Source organism: Manis pentadactyla, chromosome 2, assembly GCF_030020395.1.
Source record: "Manis pentadactyla isolate mManPen7 chromosome 2, mManPen7.hap1, whole genome shotgun sequence".
NCBI lineage: Eukaryota > Metazoa > Chordata > Mammalia > Pholidota > Manidae > Manis > Manis pentadactyla.
The window spans coordinates 176,261,973-176,285,777 of record NC_080020.1 but is presented as its reverse complement, the minus strand read 5'-3'; the positions used below and the strand labels follow the sequence as shown (position 1 = coordinate 176,285,777).

Genomic DNA, 23,805 nt, shown 5'->3' with positions numbered 1-23,805 from the left:
GAGCTAAGAGGGAGCCAACCTGAAGTTCTCTTGACCCCATGTTTCCCGACCCACCTCCCACTGCAGACTGGGCCCTGGAAGTGAGGGGCAGGAGGAGGACGAGAAGTGAGAAAAGGCCTGGGTGACCAGTGCAGGTCCCAGCTGCTGAACAGAACCCGGACGAGAGGAGGGCAGGGGTGCTGAGAGGGCCCCCCTTCCATTGGGAGACCCTGACCAGACCACCACTGGCCCAGGGGTTCTCACCACTGGGGGGTTTCTGACCGTCACAATGACTGGGGGCACTCCTGGAATTAGGAGTGAGAGCAGGAATGCTAACTTGCTGTAATGCACAGGACCACATCCCACCTAAGACGCTACCGGTGCACCCTGTTGAGAAATTCTGGACCCCAACTGGGAAAGTCCCTCCAACCATAGGTCACTCAGCCCCCAGCTGCACATGGGCAAACACCCAAAACTCAGGAAATGGAGAGAGCTGGCAGTCACAGGTATGGACAGGGCCAGCCCTTAGAGCCTTGCAAATGGTCTCCAGGAAGCCTGCCTTCATTTAACTGGGCTGCTCACTTCCCCAATCAGTAATTCCCTCTACTCTTACATTCATCTGTCTGTCTCTCTCTATTAACCTGGAGCATTTGGGTTGCACAATATGAAGCCTACTTATAAAGTAACACGACTGACAAGCCACAAACAAACCCACTCCCAGTATTATATAGTCACAGGGTTTCAAAGAGACTCCCAGGAGCCACAAGAGGGATAGAACACCAGGAGTGGTGATAAAACATTGGTCCACTGCCCCTTTTAGGGCCCCTAATGTATTTCCCTTGGGCCAGTGTGTGTTCTTTTGGACACAAGTAGGAAGGCTGCTCAGCAAATGTCCTGAAAGCACAGGACATTTGTACGGAAAGATATTTGCTGACTGGAGACAAGCCAGTAAGGAGCAAGGCATGCCTGTCCCCACGGTCAGGGGTGGGGAGCATCACGTACCGGTCCCCACAGTCAGGGGTGGGGAGCATCACGTACTGGTCCCCACAGTCATGAAAGACAAACACCTGGGGATGATATGGTAGCTCTTCTATGGGAAAATGGGAATTCTCCAACCCTCCTCCTGCCCCTTTCCCTATTTACCTCTTTGACTTTTTTTGCGGAAAGGGTAGAGATAAGAAGAAGAAAGAGGGAGCAGGGAAAAGGGGAAGCTTTCTGCTGGGATGGTTTCTGTTCTAACAAGAATAGGAGGATGACAAAAAGAAGAATGTGGGTGGCAGCCTTCCATGTTTCAGTCCCAGATGGAAGCTCAGTGAGAAAAGGGTCTTGGATTATTAGTATTTGGTGTATTTCTGAAGCATTGGCTAGAAAAATCAGACTCATCTAAATGAAAGTGGTGTAGGAACCAAAACCAGCTGATGAAACGGTACAGAAGTTTGGGAGTAAATATAATCTTACTATATGGTTCAGCAAGCAAGCTCCTTGGTATTTACCCAAATGATCGAAAACTTATGCCCCCAGACATACTTGCATACAAATGCCCACAGCATCTTTATTCATAACTACCCAAACTTGGAAGAAAGCAATATGTCTTTCAGTGGGAGAATGGATAAATTGTAGAACATCCAGACAATGGAATATTACTCAGCAATATAAAGAAATGAGCTATCAAGCCATGAAAAGACATGAAGGAGTCTTAAATGCACATTACTAAGTGAAAGGAGCCAGTCAGAAAAGGCTATCTATTGTGATTGTGTGATTCCAACTATAGTACATTCTGGAAAAGGCAAAATTATAGAGACAATAAAAAGATGAGTGGGTGCCAGGGGTTTGGGAGAGGAAGGGAGGGGAAGCACAGAGGATTTTAGGGCCATTAAAGTATTCTGTATGCGATTACAGTGAGGGATACATGTCGTTACACGTTTGTCAAAAGTCATAGAATATATAACACACAGAATAAACCTTAATGTAAACTAGGGAGTTTAATTGACATTTAACATTAGTTAAAAAAATATTAACTTTAGTTAATAAAAATGCATCAATATTGGCTTATCAAATGCAGCAAATGTACCACACCTTAAGCAAGATGTTACTAATAGGGGAAATTATGCAGGGTTGGGTAAGGGAATATATGGGAACTCTGCACTTTCCACTCTGTGTATAAACCTGAAACTGTTATAAAAAATTATGTATGTATTATATAATATATAGTCTATTTTTTTTTTTTTTAGAAAAGCAGCTGGTGACAATTACAACAGTATGAAGCTGAATTATTTTACTGCAATTCTGAGTTGTCTGGTCATACTGTTTCCCGAAGTTTAAGTAAAATATCCTTGTCTTAGGAAGGCCATGGCATAAGCAGCTTGGGTTGGACTTTTCTAGAAATGCAGAGGAGACACAGCTCAGCCTACCACAGATTCCTCAGCTCTTGGCATCACACTGCCCCATCAGCTTGGCTGCACGTAAAGTCAGATGAAAGCTCGCTTCCCAGCCAGCCTTTGCCATCACTATGAATCCCAGCCACCCGAAAACTCAGACAGGGTGAGGAACACAGTAAGCTCTCATCTGTCGTGAAATGTGCTGCTGGGCCATGCTCCTTACCCTTCTACTGACAGTGGCTCCCAGGGAGCAGCTTTGGTCAGTGACTGATCTCACTGGCCTGGGCTAATGTACCCCAAGTCTCACTCTCCAACTGGGAGAGCATCAGAGGAGAGGAAGCAGAGGAGAATCATGTTCCCTGTGGATTTAGGCCATGGATAAGGCAGAGGAGGGGACTAGAGGGGAGGAAAAGTGAGGCGTCTTCCAGAGAAGTCTTCCAATAGAGAGGATGCTAGGCACTGTCAGAAATCTTGCAGCCTTTGAAACAACCAAGGAAACCCAGTATCCTGGTTTCAGGACAACTGGCCTTGCTTCTGTGGTTTCTGATGTGAAACAGATGATGCAGTATAGATGTGCTGTCTCTCAACTGAGGACAAGTTAGGGAGATACTTTTCAATCTGTTGTCAGCCAGCTCCAGCTGTGAGATGGAGGGATCTGAATATAAGAGTCACTAGAAGGATGGTTTGATCCAACTTCTTGACCCTCCAGCTATGTCTAAGAGTGGATCCCCAAGTGGGTGTCAAGCAAAGTCTTTATCATAACAAAAAGAAGCTACAGTTACAGAGAACTCTTCCCTCTTCCTCTTCCTGTCCTCCTTACACTTCAGGCAGGAAAGGAACAAAGAGCCCTCAGGGCCTTTTAATTGTCCAACATCGTCCTTCTGTGAAGACCTATGAACCAGGTAATGAAGCAAACAGCTCACAGCCCATTCCCAGCATAGTCTTAACTGCGTTCATTTTGTCTCCTTGGGACAATGTGGGGGTAGGGGAGATGGTATTTTTTGGTTCTCAGTGCCCAGAACAGTGCCTGACGCACAGACAGCTCTCACAATACTTGAATGAATTCCATTCCCTTTCAAGCCAAACCTTCCAGAGTGTTCCACAGAGAAGTTCAGGCAGTGTGAACCAAAAAACATAAGACTTGAACACCTATTTGAACAGGAGCACATTTATAAGGACTTTGTGGAATCCAGGTTCTTCCATCCTGGAATGAGAAGGTACCATTAGAACTTCTCCATGATGGCAGTTCTCCAAGAAATAATGCAAACACTAAAGCATTTTCTTCATGATGGGAGGGTGTGTGTGCGTATAGACAGAGTCATCATGGATGTCCTTTCTGAGCTGGTGACATCTAACAGAGACCTGAATAGAAAGAGGGAACCAGTCTTGCAAATATCTGGGGGAAGAGCACCCAAAGCTGAAGGGGTAGCACGTGCAAAGGTCTTGAGTGGGAGTGAACTCAGCCTGCTCAAGGAAGAGTAAGACAACTGCTGTGGCTAGAGTAGGGCGGTGGTGGGAAACAAGGCTGGAGAGATGTCAGGCAGACATCTCTCATGGGGAGTGCTAGGAGTCTGAATTTTATTCCAAGCTGGGAAGCCACTAGAAGGGTTTGGGCAGAGGACTGACAGCATCTGATGTATGTGTTAGACGGATTGCTTGGGGTACTTGAGAACAGAAGAGGCCTTATGGAGGCAAAATGGAAACTGGAAGAGTGAGGTTGGGACTATTGCAAAGTCCAGGCACAAGCTGAGAAGGGGAGCAGGGGAGGCCATGTGAAGCAGTTGGATTAGAATGTAGTAGAAACAGAGCCCACAGGACTTACAGACATGGAAGGTAGGCTTCGGCCTTGTTCCCTCAGGGACCTCCTCTCCTCGCCTCTCTCTCAATCTGCTACCCCTCTGCTTTCTCTTTACCTTCCTAGGCCACATTGAAGCTTCAAAGCCAGGTCAAACATCAGTGTTTTAAAAACCTTTCCTGACTACCTCAGATGGAAGACCCTGTCTCCCTCAGAAAATTAAAGAGCAAATCAATGAATAAACAAACAAGAACACAGGCCTAGAGAAATCCATTAGCAGGCTTAACACCCACAGGAGTCAAAGCCACACAACTCAGTCTTATCTTTGTCTTAACATTCTCAAACTCCTCTAAAGAGCTTTCATTAACAAGTCCCTTCCAGGGTCTTCCCACTTATCCCTGAGGTCCTCCAAGTTGCTACAAACTGGAATGAAGGTTCTGCCCCTGCTCACCCCCAGGGCAGGTTTAGGAAATCCCAGTCCAAGGTAACCCCAGGCTTATCTGTGAGACACCTGTTCCACATCCATGATAAATTAGCCTCCAGCTGATGATGGCTGTGCCTGAGGCTTTCTGGAGCTCATCCAGGATCTAATCCCACTCACCATGTACCCCTCCACTACTGCCTGTGGACCAGACCAAAGCAGCCCAGGTTCAGAAGGGAAGGGCTTGCAAGGAGCAGAGTGAATGGGCTTGGTACTGACCTGTGACCTAAGTACAAGCAAGGGACAAATGCAGAGACCCAGAGACTTTACTCTGCCCTAAAGGTCCTGCCTCTGTAGAACTTCTTATGCCCTGTGTGGGCACAGCCCAGATCTCTACCTTCCTTCATATCCCCTCACGGTGCCTGTGGAGAGAGAATGAAACAGACAGTCCCCCCACTGATGGGGTGTGACGATACCAATGTGGCTGCTGGGGCTAAAGCATGATGACAGGCCACATGTCCTCTTGGGAAAAGAGTCCTTCCTTCCCTCTAGGAAATGAAGTCAGTGTTCTTTCTGAGCAGAAGGTGGCCAGAAAACTCCTGCTAATAATTCAACAAGGGTCCAAGATTTGTGGAGTTGAACGTCAGCACTGAGCTTGGTCATCCAGCATTAGCTGCAGTTTTCTGCTTCTTACCTTGAAGGGAGGCAAATACCCTAGTGTCCTGAATGATGACAGGACCTACCAGTTCACGCGCTCATAGGCTCCTTGCCTTGCTGGGATGCTAATACTGCCTAACAGGACTCTGTAGCACTTCTACATGGCTATGGGATTAAGTTTATGGAACACCTTTCCAAAATTAGAGTACTATATATATTTTTTAAAGACATGAAATGTAAGCAACATAAATGGGAGCATCTTCAACTAAGTCCCTAGACACTTGTCTTTTTCTCATTCTTAAGAAAAATGTCCCACCCTCTCAAGCTGGAATGCAAATACACCGCACATGTATCACCATCTCTACACTGAGCCCAAAGCAGACCTGACTAATTGATCACAGCACTATTTCTCACTGAACTCAGATGTAGCCTCTAAATCCTAAACAGACTCTCCCAGGTGATCACAGCTGGCCTAAAAGATGGAACTATTTCCCATTTGTGCTAAAAAAATATCTGCTGCTATGTCAATAGTATTTTGGGAGCAAGGGGAAGGAAAAAGAGAAGTGAAGAGAGGCTTTGAGGGTAAACTGCCTTCAATAAAAATGGATTAATCAACCATTCAGTGTTAGGTATTGTGCAAGGCACTGCAAAGTTGAGAACAGGGGCAAGAGGAAAGGTGACAGGAAGAGCCTGTGAAGCAGGAAATGAAACCTTTGGATGAAACTCACACGGTTACTGTCAGCAGAGCAAGAGGTCATTCAGAGACAGCCATGGATAGGACTAAAAAATGATTTTCTCCCAGTTTAAGGGAGAACAGTACCTAAGAATATCAATCAACAGCTATTCATACTGATTTACCCATCTCCTCAAAGCAAAAGGTTTTATATAACAAAGCCCTATATTTTCAGAAAATTTCATCCTGTGAAGCCTCTGAAAACAGCTCATGAGGTGATAAACATCCCAGGTAAAAACAATGATGGAACATTTATAAAGGAGGCCAACGTGGAGAAACTAAGGACAGCACATAGGCAGGTAGTTCAGAACTAGCAGTATTTCTTTAATGTTTTCTAATTACTTTATTGGGTGCCTACTCCAATAGTTAACGCCACAAAAGTTAATGACTTAATCTTTAAGGCCAAACAATGGGGCCATTTGCCCACTTCTGCTCTGCTCCCTGTGGAGTCCGATGACATCACGGCACCCAGTGGGCCTTCTTGGCTGAGCCAGGACCAGCCTCCTGGCCGCACCTCCCTCAGGGGTGAAGCCCAGGCACACAGGAGGGCATGTCACCTTGCAGCCGGACCCTCTCCTTCATAAGGGCAGCCAGTACCTGCCTTGCTTAAAAAAGCCATCAAGGGAAGACACATACCATTACCCTCTTTTCTGGATAAAAGTATATCCACACACCCTGCAGCTCACTTCTCCAGGCTGGGAGCTCAGATAAACTGTCCATCCGCAGGGCGGGCCTGCGGGGCTCGCTGCAGTGGGAGCTGCCAGTCTCAGACAGCCCGTCTCCATCCTTGGCCTGTGAACAGTCGCCCACCTGACCAGAACCCTCTCTCTGCTTCAGGCGGTTCCTCCACAGGAGAAGAGAAACCAGTTGGAAGTGTTGTTCCCCAATTAGTAGATGAAGCACATCTATGAATGATTAAGCATATTTCTTTACTTTTAGAAAACAGTGAGGCCTAGCTCCCCAAAGTCTTCGCCTTGTTAGCACTCACCAGCTCTGTGCAATTCTGGTTCCTTGGGGTCTGAAGTGCAAGCTGAAAAGATGAAGACATTTTAACCCAAAGGGACTGGTCTGTTCCAAAAGGCTAAAACTTTCTTCTTTTTTTTAGAATCCTGCAGAATGTTATAACTAAAGAGCTGCAATCAGAGGAAGAAACATTAGATAGTGGGTGGCTAGAGATTAGCTGACGCAAGTGGAGATCAAGGAAGTCCACAGAGCAGAGTGGAAAAGCCCCATGGAAAATACAAGCAGGCCTTCTGCTCTGAGAACAACAGAATTTCTATAATAGCTATTATCTGTGTGTTTAAATCTCAAGCAATTATTTAGTTTTCTGGCTCCCTAAAACATCAACTTTTCCTCCTTCTGGGGCAGCAGGATGGGCTTTTACATAATCACCAACAAGTCAACTTTTGGGGGGCAACCTACTTTAAGCAAACCAGAGATGTGAATGATTTGGAATTACAAATGAAGGAGAGATTGTTCTAGAAAAAGATGATCAAATGTGGTTCTTTAAATAAGACACCAATTTTTAAATCCACATATTTTTTTCAGGTTCTCACTTATTGAAAAGAGGTCTGTCCCACTGGCTGTTCTGTTAGTTATACAGAGCACACTTTTTACCAATGCGATAAATCCTTTACCTTTACCTAAAAGGAAAAACATCACCTTTAACAAACATTTGTAGAATATCCACACTATGAAACTGCTCTCATACCTGAGGATCCAGATATTAAACTATCCAGAGGAGAAAGGCCATCAAAAAATGCTGTCAGCCGAATGAAGGAGGTTCCTATACACAACTGAAACAGTAAATGCTATGCTATTTTTGTTTCGATCTGCTATTCTAACAAGTCAATGGAAATGCCTGTGTTTTTTGTGGGTACAGGTCATTGCTGAAGCTGGGGTGAGGAGTCTGAAAGAAAGCCAGCTATTAGCAAATGTGTTAACACAGATTCTATCTTTAGTGGGACTGTGAAAAACTCAGTGTTAAAGGAACAGCGTTAAATGCTCTACAATCTTCTGCTGTAATTTTGAGAGGAGCATCAACTGGGGAGGCATAGAAGTGAGGTGACGGGGAAGTGAAGACAGCACCCTAGCAGAGGGCCTTAGAGGCTACAGTTCACATGCATGGTGACTTCTAGGCACGTCACCCATCGGGGTCCAGGCTGTCTGCACAAATGGAAGAGAACACCCTTCAGAACAAATACTTTAAAAAAATGTATGGCAGAAATGCATACAGGCCTCCATTAATGAATTAGAGGTTCCTAGTCACAACAAAATATGTCAAGTAGCATACTTCATGTGATTATCTGTTTTCTGAATAGCTAACTCTTGACAGAAGGAGGGAAAAAAGAACTCTACCATACTTGTTTATGATATTTCACAGCATTTGGGAAGTAGCAGTATTTCTTTCTAGCCAGCATGACAACTGCCTGCATGGCAATTACCCTCAATGTGGTAAATACTTGAGGGGAGCAGATGTCTGGAAGTCTGATTACATTTAGCCTGTCTGCACAAAATGGCACTCCACTCACGGGTGCCCACAGCCTTCCATGACACACAGAGAAGCAGGGTGGCAAGTCAGCAGGCCTTTTTAAAAATCCTTTGTCCTGGGTTTAAATCCTTGTTCTGCCAATTGCTGGCTGTGGCAGACTGGTCAAGTCACCTAACAGTTTTGTGCCCCCATTTCTTCATCTGCAAAATGGGCATAATCTACTATATTTCCTAGGATTGCTAGATGGGCTAAAGGACTTTGTGCAACACATGAGGCACTTAAAGGAATTCTCATGTGCCAGGCACTGTTCTAATTGAGGGCCATTATCTCCTCAAAAAGTGCCTTGCCCTGTCATACTGAGACCTCCTCTTGAGCCTTAGGTGTATACTGTGTGTCTCATGTCATGTGAAAAACTGTGCCTGCGTCTGCTACGATCTACAAAGAGTTCAGGGGCCAGGGGCAAGGGCTAGGGCAGGGCAGTGTTTGCATCAATATCACCAAACCCAGCAGAGGATCAGATACACAGCTAAATGTTGCTCAGGTGAATAATCCATGTATAAGATAAGCTTAAAAACCAATAAGTACTATCCTTCATTTTGAGCTGATAAATCTTATTTTTATTATTCATCCCTTTGGTTCTGTAATACAGCATTAAGTGAATAAATAGCTATGCTGGGTGAGTTTAGAACCACCCAGTGGTTCTAAATGTTACATTAGGTCTGGTCCACAAAAATCACAACTACTGTTTGATCACTTGGATATACACTGCATGGGATGACAGCTGAGACTCCAAATGCCTCTGTTATTTATTACTGTTAAAAGAAACATGGCCTGCCTTTTATCTGAAACCCCCAAAATCCAATTTAGTAGAAAGGACTATTTTATGTTTCTCTCTCTTTCACAGTAGTGGAAAGAGGCACTTCACAAGAAAATAAGCTCACCTTACATAGTGAGGTGTAAATCTCTAACTTGCAAGTGGTTCACTGGGGCATAAACAGTCCATCCACCGAAACCTTCTACAACCCACAGAGGGTTCAAAATGAGAACTTACCAGAAATAATGGCCTCAATCAAAAAAGATTCCACTATTTTGATGCTAATAGAGCACTGGCCCAGGAGCCTGGAGGGATGCTTTTAATATTTTTTTCTCTTCACAAAGAAAGTTAAAATAGAGCAGAGGTCTGTTAAGAAAGTCAGGAAGAAAACCCTATTCACTGGAACTTCTCATTCACAGGTAATAAGGACAGTTTGCATCAACTCCAGGTACCACATGGGGATAAAGAGTTACTACTGATGACCTGCAGTACTGAGGGACCCTGACATAGCCTCTGAATTATCAAAGAATGATTAAGTTACATAACAATCCTAAATGTGTATGCACCTAACAATAGAATGTCAGAATACATGAGGCAAAAATTCATAGAACCACAAGGAGAAATAGACGAATCCACTACTATAGTCAAAGATAATACCACCCCCTATCAGAATTGGGCAGATGCATGGGTGGAAAATCAGTAAGGACACAGTTGAACTCAACACCACCATTGACCAACTGGATATAATTGGCGTCCAGAGACTCCTTAACAACGGCAGAGTAAGCATTCCTAAGCTCACATGAAATTCACTAAGACAGACCATATTCTGGACTATCAAACACACCTTGACACATGGAGTTAAACTAGAAACTGTAAATAGAAATATAGCTGGAAAATCCTCCAAATACTGGAGATTAAACAACACACTTCTAAAGAGCACATGGGTCAAAGAAGAAATCTCAAGAGAAGTTGAGAAATATTTTTGAAATAAACAAAAATGAAAATATAATTCATCAAAATTTATGGGATGTAGCACAGCACTGCTTAGAGGGAAATCTGTATCATTGAATGAATATATTAGAAAAGCAGAAAGACCTAATATAAATTTTCACCTTAGGAAAACCTAGAAAAAGAAAAGCAAGTTAAATCTAAAGCGAGCAGAATGATGAAGTTATTTGTTTTAGTTAATGTTTTGCTCCATTTTAAGGATCTGAAAATCAGTCACCCACATGAGAAAGGACTTCTCAAACTTTCCTGAAACCCCCAAAATGGCAGACAAGGAACTCATACGCATTTCTCTAGAGTCTGGGGGCACATCCTGGAACAATCCAAGGGGAAGAAAATTACAAGTTATCTGAAATCTTACCTAAAAATTAATTTTCATAATTTGATCTTGCATTCTTCTGGCTACTATATCTGAGATTATCTTAATACAGAAAAGAATGTTGCGATTGCCAGTTAAGTTCTTTTTGGATTCCTTAATTAGTCCCTGTTCCAGTGAGATGTGCCAGATTTGGTCTGTTGCTCCAGGTGGGCCATAGCATTGCTCTCCTTCAAGAAGGGGATATGAAACTATAGTCTCAGTTAACCAAAATGTCACATGGAGGATTGCAGGCCTGCCTCCTGACCCCAATTCCTGCAAAAACAAGGTTCCAGCAAGAATAGGGGCACATAGGCAGGATCAACATGCCTTTCCAGTATAGTCAGACCCAGTGTACATCAGTCTTCAACCAAGCCCAGCAGTGAGGTTAATCATCCTTTCTCCCCAGGTATCAAAACACAGTAAGAATTCCGCCCCCCCCCCACCTCAAATACTTCTTTCTCCAATACACCCTAGGTGGGAGGGAAGTAGACGTCTTGCCACAAATGAGAGAAGTGAAGGGATACCCCTATTACATACTGTCTACTTTCCTGGTTCTCAATATTCTCTACTCCAAGTTCCTGGGGCAGTGATGTGTTCCCAACCCCAGAGATTGACAGGATGACCCTCAGATTCATGGAACAGAACAGAGACTCCACAAACACACCCAAGTACTCCTAGGAATGTATCAAGTGACAAAAGTGGGATTTAAATCATTGAATAGAGAACAAATTATTCAACCAATGGTATTAGAGTAATTGGATCATTATTTGACAAAAAGGTAATGTAGATTTTCATCTCTCGTCTGAACCAAAATACTTCTCAAAGAATTGAAATGCAAATCCAAAAAGTAACAACATTAAAATACAGGGAAAATGAGAGATCAAAGAGTCATAACAAATCCCTTCCCACCCCAAGTAGAAACCATGAGGCAATAATGAACAGATTTTAAGTCCTTAAAGGTTAAAAACAAAAACCCAAGAACACATAAATTTAAAAGGCAAAATGAAGAAAATATTTTCAACATATGTTTAAAAATTGCTTACAAATTAATAAGAAAATAACTAACCTACTCACAACATTGTCTAAAAACAGAAAGAGTAATTTACAAGAAAATAAACTCAAATACTCAAACATGAAAAAATATTCAATTGTAACAAACTTTGGTTTTAACCAAAGAGATACAAAACAATGAGATGCCATTTCACCAACACAATTAGAAGAGTCTAGAAAATTACAGTATTCATCATAGGCAAGTTTGCCAATAAATAGGCATTTACACATAGGTGGTAGAAGTATAAATCTGTACAGCTTTTCTAGAGGGAAGATTGTAGAAACATAAGAAGTAAAAACGTATGTGCTTTCTGACCTAGTAATCCACTTGTGGAGATTTATCTATAGAAGATAATTAAAAGATGCTGGAAATGATTAGCTGCAGAATTTTCATTTCAGTTTCGGTATTTAAGTCTGAAATTACCTACATCTCTATCAGTAAGGGGTGAATAAATAAACAATGATAGAGTTGCATATTGAAAAGTGTTACAATCATTAATAAGACAATAGGTTGATAAATATATTTGTATTTTTGCCACAGAAACGTTTTTCCTGTATACTGTAAGTGAAAAGCAGATTTTAAAATAGCAAATTCCATTTTCGAAGGAAAGAAGTGAATATACAAATACACAGAGCAATCTGGTAAGACACTTGCTAATTAAACCCAATAAGAGGATGTCTCTAATGAGTCAAATTTGGGTTTTTAAAAATTCTTTTGTTTGTAGACTCTGATTTCTATTTCATTCTGGGAGAAGAATGAGCAGGATTTTGAGATTGGCAGAGGAGGAGTATATCCTGAATGGCCTACAGAGGGAGGTTGTGACCAGAGGGTATTATTCACAGTGCTGCGAACACTAAGCACCTGCACAGTGGCCGTCACAAGAAGTGTTTGTTTTTTGGGTTTTCCTTGGGGGGCAGGGGAATGGTTGATGATGTTTAGAGAGTCTAGATCCAGAAGGATTCCCCATTGTGTTATCTACAAGTTTACCTCACCTCCCTAAAAAATGCTCAGGCCCCAGGCTTGCTTTCATTCCAGTTCAGGGACCCATGATTCATCCCCTGAAACCCTAATTGTAACACCCAAGGTCTGCTATGTGCAAAAAACATCTGTCATTGTTTAAATCTGCTGACTGGGCATGTGCACAGCATGTAGACTGGCCTGATGATGTGCTCCTCCAATACAAAGACAGTAACCCAGAAACTGTCCCCAGGTGAGAAGCGCTCAAGCCCAGAGTTTCTAGCTGAGCTCAGTGACAGATAGGGGGAACAGGTTATGTCCCTCCATAGTGACACCAATTCCTGAGTCACTGCCATGGTAAAAGTTAAAGGTCTTAGGTTGTTTCTTTCAACCAAGAAAAGCAGCCTAAGTTTGTGTTTTCCCTGTTGGTTGCCAAGGCCCGGCGGAGGGAGGGGAGCAGAGTGTGTAATTGCAAACTTCTCATTTATCAGCTTTGGTCGCTTTTGTGCCACTGCATTACCTGTACCATTTAGCCAGTTAATCTCCTGAACCTCTTGGAAGTACAGTAATTACACAGAGAATGCCTCAGACCTGGCAAGAGACAATGAAAAGAGCAGTAAAGGAGCATCTATCCTCTAAGTGCCCAGGAGAATTGTTTACTGACCTCATTCAAACTCAGATCAAAGGCCTTGAAGAACTCAAGCTAAAAATATGGTCTTTTTGTAAGCATCCAATATTTTTACCTAGAAGTACTGATCTTAAAAACAACACAAAAACAAAAAGCAAATGAGCAAAGAGGGACAAAAGTCTCCCACACAAGCCTTGGTCTCCTTGCTCCAAATGCTATAGTTGCATCTAAAGGATGCAGTAGTGTATTTGGAGGTTTTTAAACTTTTTAAAGCTGGAGGAATCAATAGGAAGCTGCTTAGCAGACTCTGCTAGAAATTACCATGCCACTTAGCACCCAAATCAGAAATGGCATTACTATGACAACTTGGGAACATGCAGTTATGCAAATACATTAGTTATTTACCTGGGCTGCTGGGAACACTATTAAATATGAAGGTTTCATGTGAATTTGGTTCACTTAAATTTGATTAAAAAGAAGGTTTTTTTCCTCCTCAAGATATTATTACCAAGGGAAACAAACTTAAAAATGTATTTTATTTTGGGGACATGGGTACTTATATTGTTTCATATTTGGTAAAGTTATATTAACTGGGACCACAGGTACAAAAAAATATACTTCAAGTTAAAAGGAGATCATTTATAAATCTGTGATAAAAATTTAGAAATCTGATTTGAATAGATTGTGAGGAAAACAAGAAATTACCAAAAATGACTCAAGAGGTTGAAAACTTGAACTGACTGCTAAACAGGGATGAGGCTCAAAAGCTTCATCTGCAATTTCTTTCAAGCCTCACAGAACCATTGATTGTCATGATATTTCAACTATTGCAGAGCTTAGAGCAGATGGTCTGGCTTAACATCTATTTTATAAAGCTGACATAATGCTGATATCAAAATCTGAAAAGTAAACAATGCCCCACATACTTCAGAATGGATCAAATCTAGCAGCATATACAGAGAATAATACCATATAGCTAAGAAGGATTCATTCCAGGAATTTAAGGATGGCTTTAACATAACTGATTCAATAATAGTTCTCAAAACATTTGGAGGATAAAAAAAGAAAACTTGTATTATCTCTTCTGTTAAAAATCAAACAGCAAAATGCCAAATCTCTTAGTAAGTTATGAAGAGAGGTACATTTTATTAACATGATGAAGCTCATATATTTATGTATACATATATACATATCCACACACACACACACACTATATATATATTCACATATATATAACCACAAAATTGTCCTCATGCTGAACTGTTAAATGCTGTAAACATTATCACTAAATCAAGAAAATACAAGGGTTATCTACTGTCTTTTAAAAAATGTTGTTCTTTAAGGTCTAACCAGTATTATAAGAAAAACTTAAAGAGATATAAATATTAAAAGGAAGGAGGCAAACTTATCAGTATTTAAGATTATGTGGCCATGTACCTGTGAAACCTAAGAGAATCAATTGAAAGATATTAGAATTAACAAAAACCACTATACAATAAATATTTCTTTAAGAAACTTTTAAATACCAGCAATAACTAATTAGAACAGAAAGCAGGGGAAAGGTCTCACCCACTAGAACTCAAGCTCCATGAGAACAGAACTTTGTGTCATTCTTGGTAGATTCTCTAGTATCTAGAAGCACTCCCAGCACAAAACAGGTGCTCAATAAATATTTGTAGAATACATGAATGAACAAATTCACAATAAGGATAAAAAATACAAAATAATGGAACCAAACTAAAATTCCACAAACTGATTCAAGGATTTTTAATAATTTAGCATATAATAAAAATGAAATTTCCAACCACAGTAGAAAGGACAGATCATTCTACAAATAGCAGTTGAGACTATTAACAGGGCTATTGTAAGAAAACGAAATTAGTTGTGCCTCACACCATACACTAGAATAAACTAAAGATAGAAGAGTGCAACATAATATATAGACCACTAAGAATTAGAAGAAATAAATAAGAAGATATTTGTTTTATCTTAGGATAGGGAAGGTTTTCCTAAATATATAAGCAAAGGTTGAAAGCTTAAGGGAAAAGATATATAGTTTCCGCTACATAAAAATAAAAACCTTAGGTATGTGAAAAATACCTTAAACAAAAGAGTAAAAGACACACAATAAGTGAGGAAATACTTGCAAAGTATTAATATCCTTTTTATATGTAGTATTGTTATAAAACTCTAAGAAAAGGATGATCAATCAAAAAGAAATTTGAAAATGTTATGGTGCAAGTAACAAGTTGATAAATGGCCAAGAAACAAATGCATTCACCTTAACAAACACTAAATATGAAAACTGGGCTGAGATCTTTTTTCTCCAATCAGCTTGGCAAATGTTAAAACTGCTGTCTAGTGCTGTGGAAGATTCAAGAAAATGGGCATTTGTACGCTGCTGGTAGAAGAAAAGGCTAATTTCTAGGAATTTATCCTAAACAATCAAAGATGTCCCAAACATTTATCTATAAGTATGCCTGTTGTGGAGAGCAGAGGCTGAAGTGGTGGCAGCGCCGAGGACAGAAGGCCCGAAGATGGCTGTGCAGGCAGAGAGGCCCAGAGGCAGAGACCAGCTTGCTGCATGCAGACTTGCTCTGAGTGAACGAGGTTCTAGTGATTGACCTGCCACTGTGGAAATAAAGTTGGGTATAACCTTTTCCCCCCCACTCCCAAAAAGAAAAAAAGAATGCCTGTTGTATCATTTATCTTCTTTTACTTTAGATATCATAAATTTAATACATGCTCATTATAAAAAATTAACAATTCAAACCAAAGTACGGTACTTATACATATGGTTCTATGCCTTTTTAAATTTAATATTATCATGAGTATCTTTATTCTTTTAAATATATACATAGTAAATCATTGTATTGTTACATAAAAATAGCTTTCAGAAACTCCTTACATAATTATAAGGGCATGATACCGGCAACTTGTTAGTATTATAAACAAGTCAACAATCACCATGCCTTATATGTTTTTTTTGCACAATTAGACAAGTATTTATGTAGGATAAACATCAAAAAGTGGAACCGATAACCTAAGTTATACAAACTTTAAACTGATAGCTTGCCATATTGACTTCTGAAAAAGTTGTATTAACTTATATTTCCAGCAACAGTGTGTGGATTATTCATAACAGTGAGAAATAGGAAAAATCTATACAGTCAAAAGGCCTTCAAAATTGGCTAAATTATAGTAAATATAGTCAAGGGATTTTTCCCGGCCACTAAGAAGGATGTTATAGATGTATGCCTAATGATATAAAAATGTTTATTATGAAAGGCTGCTAAGTTACAAATGTAAGTTCAACAGTGTGATCCTATTGGAATTCATATATGCTTTTAAAGAGTATCTACCTATACATTCATTCATATACTATATAACAAAATGTTAATCGTGGCTATCTTTGGGTGGTAGAATTACAGGCCACTGAAACACTTTTTATCTTATGCTCTCCAGAATCTCTAAAAAGTCTAAAGAAAAATGTTTCTGCAACCATTAAAAACATTAAATCATAATCTATTTAAAAATAATACTAAGACATATTCTGAAGACTAGCATCGGCCTTTTAAGAATTTATATGTAACCTCCCTTAATTATCATAATAAAGAGTTTTTCAGGATTATTGGTAAATGTGTGGCTAAGTGTTTGTCGACTGAGTCTACACTTGGAGTATCAGCGCTGGCACTTAAGGGGTCATCAAGTGCTTAGCGGCCTCCTCTGAGGTTTGGCCTGCGCTCAGAGGGACCAAGGTCAAATATGAAGACCAAGGGCTCTGCCCTCAAGGAGCCTTCAAATGAGTGAAGAAGAGAGGGCAAGTGCCAAGCAGTGTTAATCCAAGGTAGGACAAGGAGGGGCCGGGACTCTGCTGCTGAGGCTCCCACCCTAAGAAGTTCACATATTCAAAGTTTAAAACCCAAAAAGTTAACGCAATAGCAGGTCGGAGTCCCACCAAGTTATACAAACAAAGGAGTTATGTGCACACCCCTTCCTGAAGAAGCCCTAGCCACCTACGAGAACTTGAGAAGTGTAAACACTAAGGTTGGAAAAACTGGAACATTTTCAACATAAGGGGACAACAAAAAACTAAAGACAGAGATATTGAGCATAGAGTTAGTTTGACTAGGGGAGAGACGCCCTGTGAAAGAAAATCGTGTTTCTTCTGACTTAAGAAAAAAAAGTTGAATGCTCTAGCAAGTACATACAATTCCATTTCAAGAAGCTTCCAATGTTTTCTAAGCCTGGGTAACAACTACTTATCTAAATCATATTCAATACAACCAATTCATAATGCTTCCAAAGAATTTACCCAGATTTTTAGAGTTGGTCTAAAGGGAATATCCATGCAGTTGAAGAGCTCCTTAGGGATAGTTCTGATAGTGCAGATTCTTTCAGGCTTTCCTGATTCTATGAAATGTTTTTATACTTGACATGTCACAGGAATAAAAAAAAAAAAGGCAAAATGAAAACAAATGTTACCATAAAAGTACCTCAGTCCTCTGTCTATATGCAATCTGAAATATATTAGCCTTTTGCATAGAGTAAACCTCATATTTAAAAATGAAGTGATTAAAAATATTTGCAATGGCAATCCAAAATAAGAAAGTATGACACGATTAGAATTGGTCAGCTTACATCTAATAACATGGGATCATTAAATTTCCATGTGTAAACTACAAGAACACTTAAAACAATTAAGGATCTCAGCAAGAGTTCCAACTCTGCCCTGGTCAGCAAGACAGGCTGTAGAAGTGCCTATAATAATTGGTCATAAATTCACAGAGGCATTTATAAATGTCAGAATGTACTTTAAATAATATGCAATTGCTTAAGCCAGAAGCTTCCCTAACAGCAACTGACTGAAGGACAGTGCTTCCCCATGTGTCCCTTCCACCCCTCCCCACCAGCAGCATAAGCCACACCTGGGAACTTGTTAGATGCACAAACTCTCCCACCTCCTGCCAGGCAATCTGGTTTAACCAAACCCTCCGGGGGGTGGGGGTTTGTGATTTGAAGGCATTGCTGTAGAAGATACTCGAGGGGTTTTGTGTGTGAAACCAAGCACGAGATGTCTAATTCAGTGTCAGGCTAATCCCATTTTAGTTGACCTAACCTCTGCTTGCCATTGCCTTTCCCTTTTAGCGGGTGGCCCAAAGAGTGGGACCTTGTTCAAACATACTTTGAAAAGGCCTTTAGAGATAGGTCTAATGGAAAAGGCAGCTATTTTTTGTATGTTACCATGGCAACACAAAGCATCATTTACTCCTATAAGAAAGGTTCCCTTTGCAGAGGACATTGAGTATTTACAGAAATACCACTTTATCCTAGGAAACCAAAATTTAGAAAAGCAAATATGGGAAACACAGACTCTAAGGCTTACATATACACCTTTACAGCCCATATTCTAAGTGAACTTTCCCTAATTATGGCTGCCCAAGAAGGCAAACATGTGTCCTGGGCAAACCTCCACTGTCTACTCTGGAAGACATCATCCATGTAATGGAGAAGAGAACCAGCTTACATCATGCCCCTTACTGGTTCCTCAGTCCAGAATCCACAGGGAAGCTGACCTGTTTCATCCCCACCCATCCTTAATGACACTTCATGTCCTATATTGTCCTTCTTTAGGTCTCAATTCAGTCCTACATCTCAAAGTTGCCATAAAAATAACAATGTTTATTTCTGGATTATAAAACCCAGTTCTGTATTATAAAATCAATTTCATTCTGTATGTGTCCCTTTATTCTTATAGACTATAAATTGTTTCCACATTTACCATCTCATTTGATTCTTTTTTTTTTTTTTTTTGGGGGGAGGGCATCTCTCATATTTACTGATCAAATGGTTGCTAACAACAATAAAATTCTGTATAGGGGACTCCATGCACAATCATTAATCAACCCCAGACCTAATTCTCAACAGTCTCCAATCTTCTGAAGCATAATGAACAAGTTCTTACATGATGAACAAGTTCTTACATGGTGAACAGTGCAAGGGCAGTCATATCACAGAAACTTTCGGTTTTTTTTTTTTTTTGAGAGGGCATCTCTCATATTTATTGATCAAATGGTTGTTAACAACAATAAAATTCTGTATAGGGGACTCAATGCACAATCATTAATCAACCCCAAGCCTAATTCTCAACAGTCTTCAATCTTCTGAAGCATAACGAACAAGTTCTTACATGGTGAACAAATTCTTACATACTGGATAAGTTCTTACATGGTGAACAGTGCAAGGGCAGTCATCACTGAAACTTTCGGTTTTGATCACGCATTATGAACTATAAACAATCAGGTCAAATATGAATATTCGTTTGATTTTTATACTTGATTTATATGTGAATCCCACATTTCTCCCTTATTATTATTATTATTTTTAATAAAATACTGAAGTGGTACGTAGATGCAAGATAAAGGTAGAAAACATAATTTAGTGCTGTAAGAGGGCAAATGTAGATGATCAGGTCTGTGCCTACAGACTAAGTATTAATCCAAGCTAGACAAGGGCAACAAAACATCCACGGATGCAGAAGATTCCTCTCAAAACAGGGGGCATCTCATTTGATTCTTAAACAACCTGTAAGGTGGGCACAGTTTTATTATTCCCACTTTACAGATGAGAAAACAGTCTTAGTGCTGACTTCAGTAAACAACCGACTATTGAATGTTGAAGAAATACAAATGTATCAAAAATGAAAGAATTCACAATGTCCAAGAGAACCCCCAAACTTGCTTGAACTTGTCATCTGCCAAACAATATTCACTAAAATCATTAAGTAGGTTTTTAAGCTGGGTGGTATTTTCTGACTTAGGAAAATACTTAGAAAGGGTGGGAAGCTGGGAGATGAGATAAGTAAGACAGACAAACTCTTCCAGTTAAGAGAACTGACATAACTTGCAGTGATATCTGGAATTCTATGGGGTTCAAAGTAACAACAGCAATGATGATGATGATGGCACTAAGATGAATAAAACTCTTGCTACATGCAAGCATCATGCTATATTCATTAAATATGTCCAACAATCTTATTAATATCACTATTTTACAGATGAGAAAAACAAGGCACAGAGAAGCTAAGTAACTTGCCCAGATTACACATCTTGCTCCCTGGACACAGAGGAGGATGTAGGACTGGAGGTGCCAAGCCAACTGCGGAAACCTGACATGGGAGGGCAGCCACCACAGGAACCTGGATTATGTTTCCAATGTTGTAACAGTCTCCACACTCTCTCTCGGCCAAAACATCAATCAACACTCTGCTTCCAAGTAATCAGAAGCATCAACGGAGCCTCCTAACAGCCAGTTCCTTCTCAGACTGTCCCCAGGAAGAAGGGAAGAGATTCCAGTTTTCTAGATCTTTGTGAATGACGGAACACTGGCTGATTTGCCTGGAATTGCCTTCAACTAATTTAAGAAAAACTAGAGAGAAAAGCAGCTGTAGAGGAATTGTACAAATTAAAGATACATGTGGCACTGATGAGTAATATTTAATAATCCAGCAGAAAGTGAGGGGGGAGGCAGATGTGATAGTCATATAGTTTATAGTTCATAAGTTGCTTTCATACTTACCATCTCATAACTAATGTTTTTTTTTTAAAAAAGAAAGAAATAAAAAGGAATTGTTACTGGTATAAATTACTCATGCCCTCCTTCTCCTCTACTTTTTTCTCAACTGCTCTATTTTGGAATTGTATGAGCCAGGTTTTACATACTGACCAATCTTTTAAAGTTTATACATCTTTTTCTTAAGGAAGGAAACAAAGATAAAGTTAAACTCTTAGGCAATAGAGAAAAATTACATGATGAATGAATGCAGTCTTCATGAGAAGCAGACTGTAGACCAACTTACAGTGGGGGCAACTTCCAAAGGCTTTCCTCCCTCTGACTTTCACTGAATAACCTAAGACCACCTTGAGATACTAGGAATCTGACAGAAAACCTAATTTAGCAGCAAGTTCCTGGGAATTACACATAATCTTCTCTCAAGGGAGAGTCCCAAATCTGGGAGATGGGACTGTAGTGACCACAGGTGACTTTTCATACCCACATTCCTTCCACACTATAATAATCCTGGCTCAACTACTTAATAACTGTGGGCCCTGGGTGTTTCACTTTCCTCCTCTATAAAATGGTGATGATAATACCTCCTCATCAGGAAAATTAAACGAGTTAATACATGTAAAGTGCTCAGAACAGCGCCTGGCACAGAGAAAGTGTTCAAATAGCGTTAGCTATTATTATTACTTCTAGTATTTGCAAAAGCATTACAATAGGAACCCACACACAGGATGCTTCTACTGTATTCTATTGTTTACAAAAGATCGAAAATCAGAACAATTGTCTATCCCCCCCAAAAATAAAAAGATCATGGAAAAGGGGGAAAAACGCCGCCTGTAATTATGCCACCTGTTGGTAAGTTTCTGGTAGGGGTACAGCTCCGAGCATCCGGTTCCACTACTGCTCTGAATTTCCCCTTAGATGATGCTCTCCTTCTGCGGCCGTTTTTAATCAGCGTTTCATGGGTAGATTACAGGCGGGCCCATGAACCCCCTGAAACCATACACAGAATTGGGTGACGCTGTGGCTCTGGGCATCTATGGGGGGAGGTTTCCATTGCTTTTCCAAGGGTCTAATAAATGATCCTGTGGCAAGCAACAGGCGCCGCGGTGCGGGGGAAAACTCGGGAAAACTGTCGACTGAACAGTTCATTTCACGGAAGCTGCTGCAATAACTAGGACACCTGGGCTGTTAATCTGCTATCTCAACATCACAGAGACACGGCACCGCGAGCGGTGCACGCCCGCCAGGCAGCGCAGCGCTGCACCCTACCACTTACAGACAGACCAGCGAACTTCACCGCTGAAAAAGACTGGCTGGCAGACCCGACCCAGGTTTGCTGGGTTTACCTTCCCCTCCCTTCCCCCATCCGTCATTCCCCACCAAGAACAAACTCAAAGGAAATTGGTAACGCTCGGTCTAGGATTTCACTCCTGTCCTCGGCTGACACTTAAACCACTTCTCCCAAGGAAGTTAATTAAAAGAACAATTAATCCGCACAAAAATCCAAAACCTACCCCAAAGCTCTAGAGCTCTTAAAGTTAGAAGTTGAAGACGCCCCTGCTGATCGTGAACATCTGCCGGTAGCTGGGGTTCATGGGTGGACAGGTGGTTCGAAACGGGAGCAGGCAAGGTCCCGCGGAGGGTCAAACGCCCACCACCCTCTCCAACTCTACACGCTACCGACGCCGGCGAAGACGGGCTTGGTTGGAGGCGGCCAGGTAAGCAGGTAGGTGCGGGCAAGCGTAGGAGCACAGAGCCGCGGCGGATTAAAGTTCAAGCCTGTTCGTACTCTGCTTCCCCTTCCCGGGCGGGCGTTCTCACGCACGGCCCAGGTGGCCACTTCCCGAGGAGTGCCTGGGCGCTCGACGGTCCCCCACTTTGCAATGGGTTCCCCAAATCCCTGGTAAGCCCTATCGACTCCCCTTGCCTCCCAGCCTTCAACCCTGGAAAAGCAATAGCCTCCCTCCACTCTCTTCAGCAGGCGCAGAAAATCCCCGGGAAAGAGAAATGGAAGGGACAGGAGAAAGCGAGGTGCCGCAGAAGGCAGGTGGCTCAGGGCGCGCCGCAGTACATACCCAGAGTGAACACGGCGAGCTGTCCAGCCGAGGTGACCATTTTACGGGCGGCGGGCAGCAGGCACCCCAGCCTCCTGCCCTACCTGCGGTGCCCGAGTGGCGAAGCGGCGCCGCGGTGCGGGGGAAAAAGGCGCCGGCGAGGCAAGGCCAGCCCCCGGCGCGGGAGGGCGGAGGCAGGACCGAGCGCCTCCACTGGCACTCACCCTGCCGCGCTGCGGGCCGGGCGGAAATGGGAAGGCGGCTACCGTCACCTCTCCGTCACTCGGCGACCGGGGCACGGCGGACCACCCTCACGCCCCAGTGGGGGTGCCCCCCTAAGGGCACAGCGGGTGGAGGGTTGTGGCTGGAGGCGGGCACGCGGCGCGCACGGTGCAGAGCGCGGGCGGCGGGGCGGAGCGACCGGGGAACCTCCGAGCCCAGCCGCTCGAGCCCAGCACCCAGGCCCAGGAAAAGGCAGGAAGCGCCTGACTTCAGACACCACCCTCAGGCCGCGCTCGGGGAGGCCGCGGGCCCCCGCGCGGGGTTGGCACCGCTGCGGAGCCGGGGCGTCCGGCGCAGTGGCCGCTTCCAGGCTCTGGGCGGCGGAGTGGAGCTGCACGGCTATTCGTCGCCGGTGCCCACGGCAGCTGCGGGAGGCTGTCCCGGACGAGGGGCTGCGACGCGGCCCGGAATGGAACCTGCGAGTTTCGCTGGCCGTCTGCTAAGACTTGGCCCACGCAAAGTGTCGCCCAGAAGCTAGAAAAGATTTTCCCACCTGCGCCCTTATTATCCCAGAGAACACTATTCTAGGGACGCCTGCCACCCGAGCACAGCCACCCCACCTTCCCAGGTGGGCAAACTGTTCAGGTCAGCAAGCCTTTGTACATCTGGCCTGGGACTGCTAGTAGAGATGGG

At 42.3% G+C, this 23,805-nt stretch overlaps 1 protein-coding gene across 1 annotated transcript in view; it reads right to left on the bottom strand.

Annotated features, from left to right (window-relative positions):
• The window catches only part of TGFA (transforming growth factor alpha), a 94,494-nt gene extending 71,230 nt beyond the window's left edge, over window positions 1-23,264 (bottom strand). The window contains exon 1 of the mRNA XM_036908305.2: window positions 22,912-23,264. Within this exon, the coding sequence (XP_036764200.2) occupies window positions 22,912-22,951 (40 nt within the window). The 5' untranslated portion in view covers window positions 22,952-23,264. The remainder of the gene's footprint in view (window positions 1-22,911) is intronic.
• Between the last annotated feature and the right edge of the window lie 541 nt (window positions 23,265-23,805).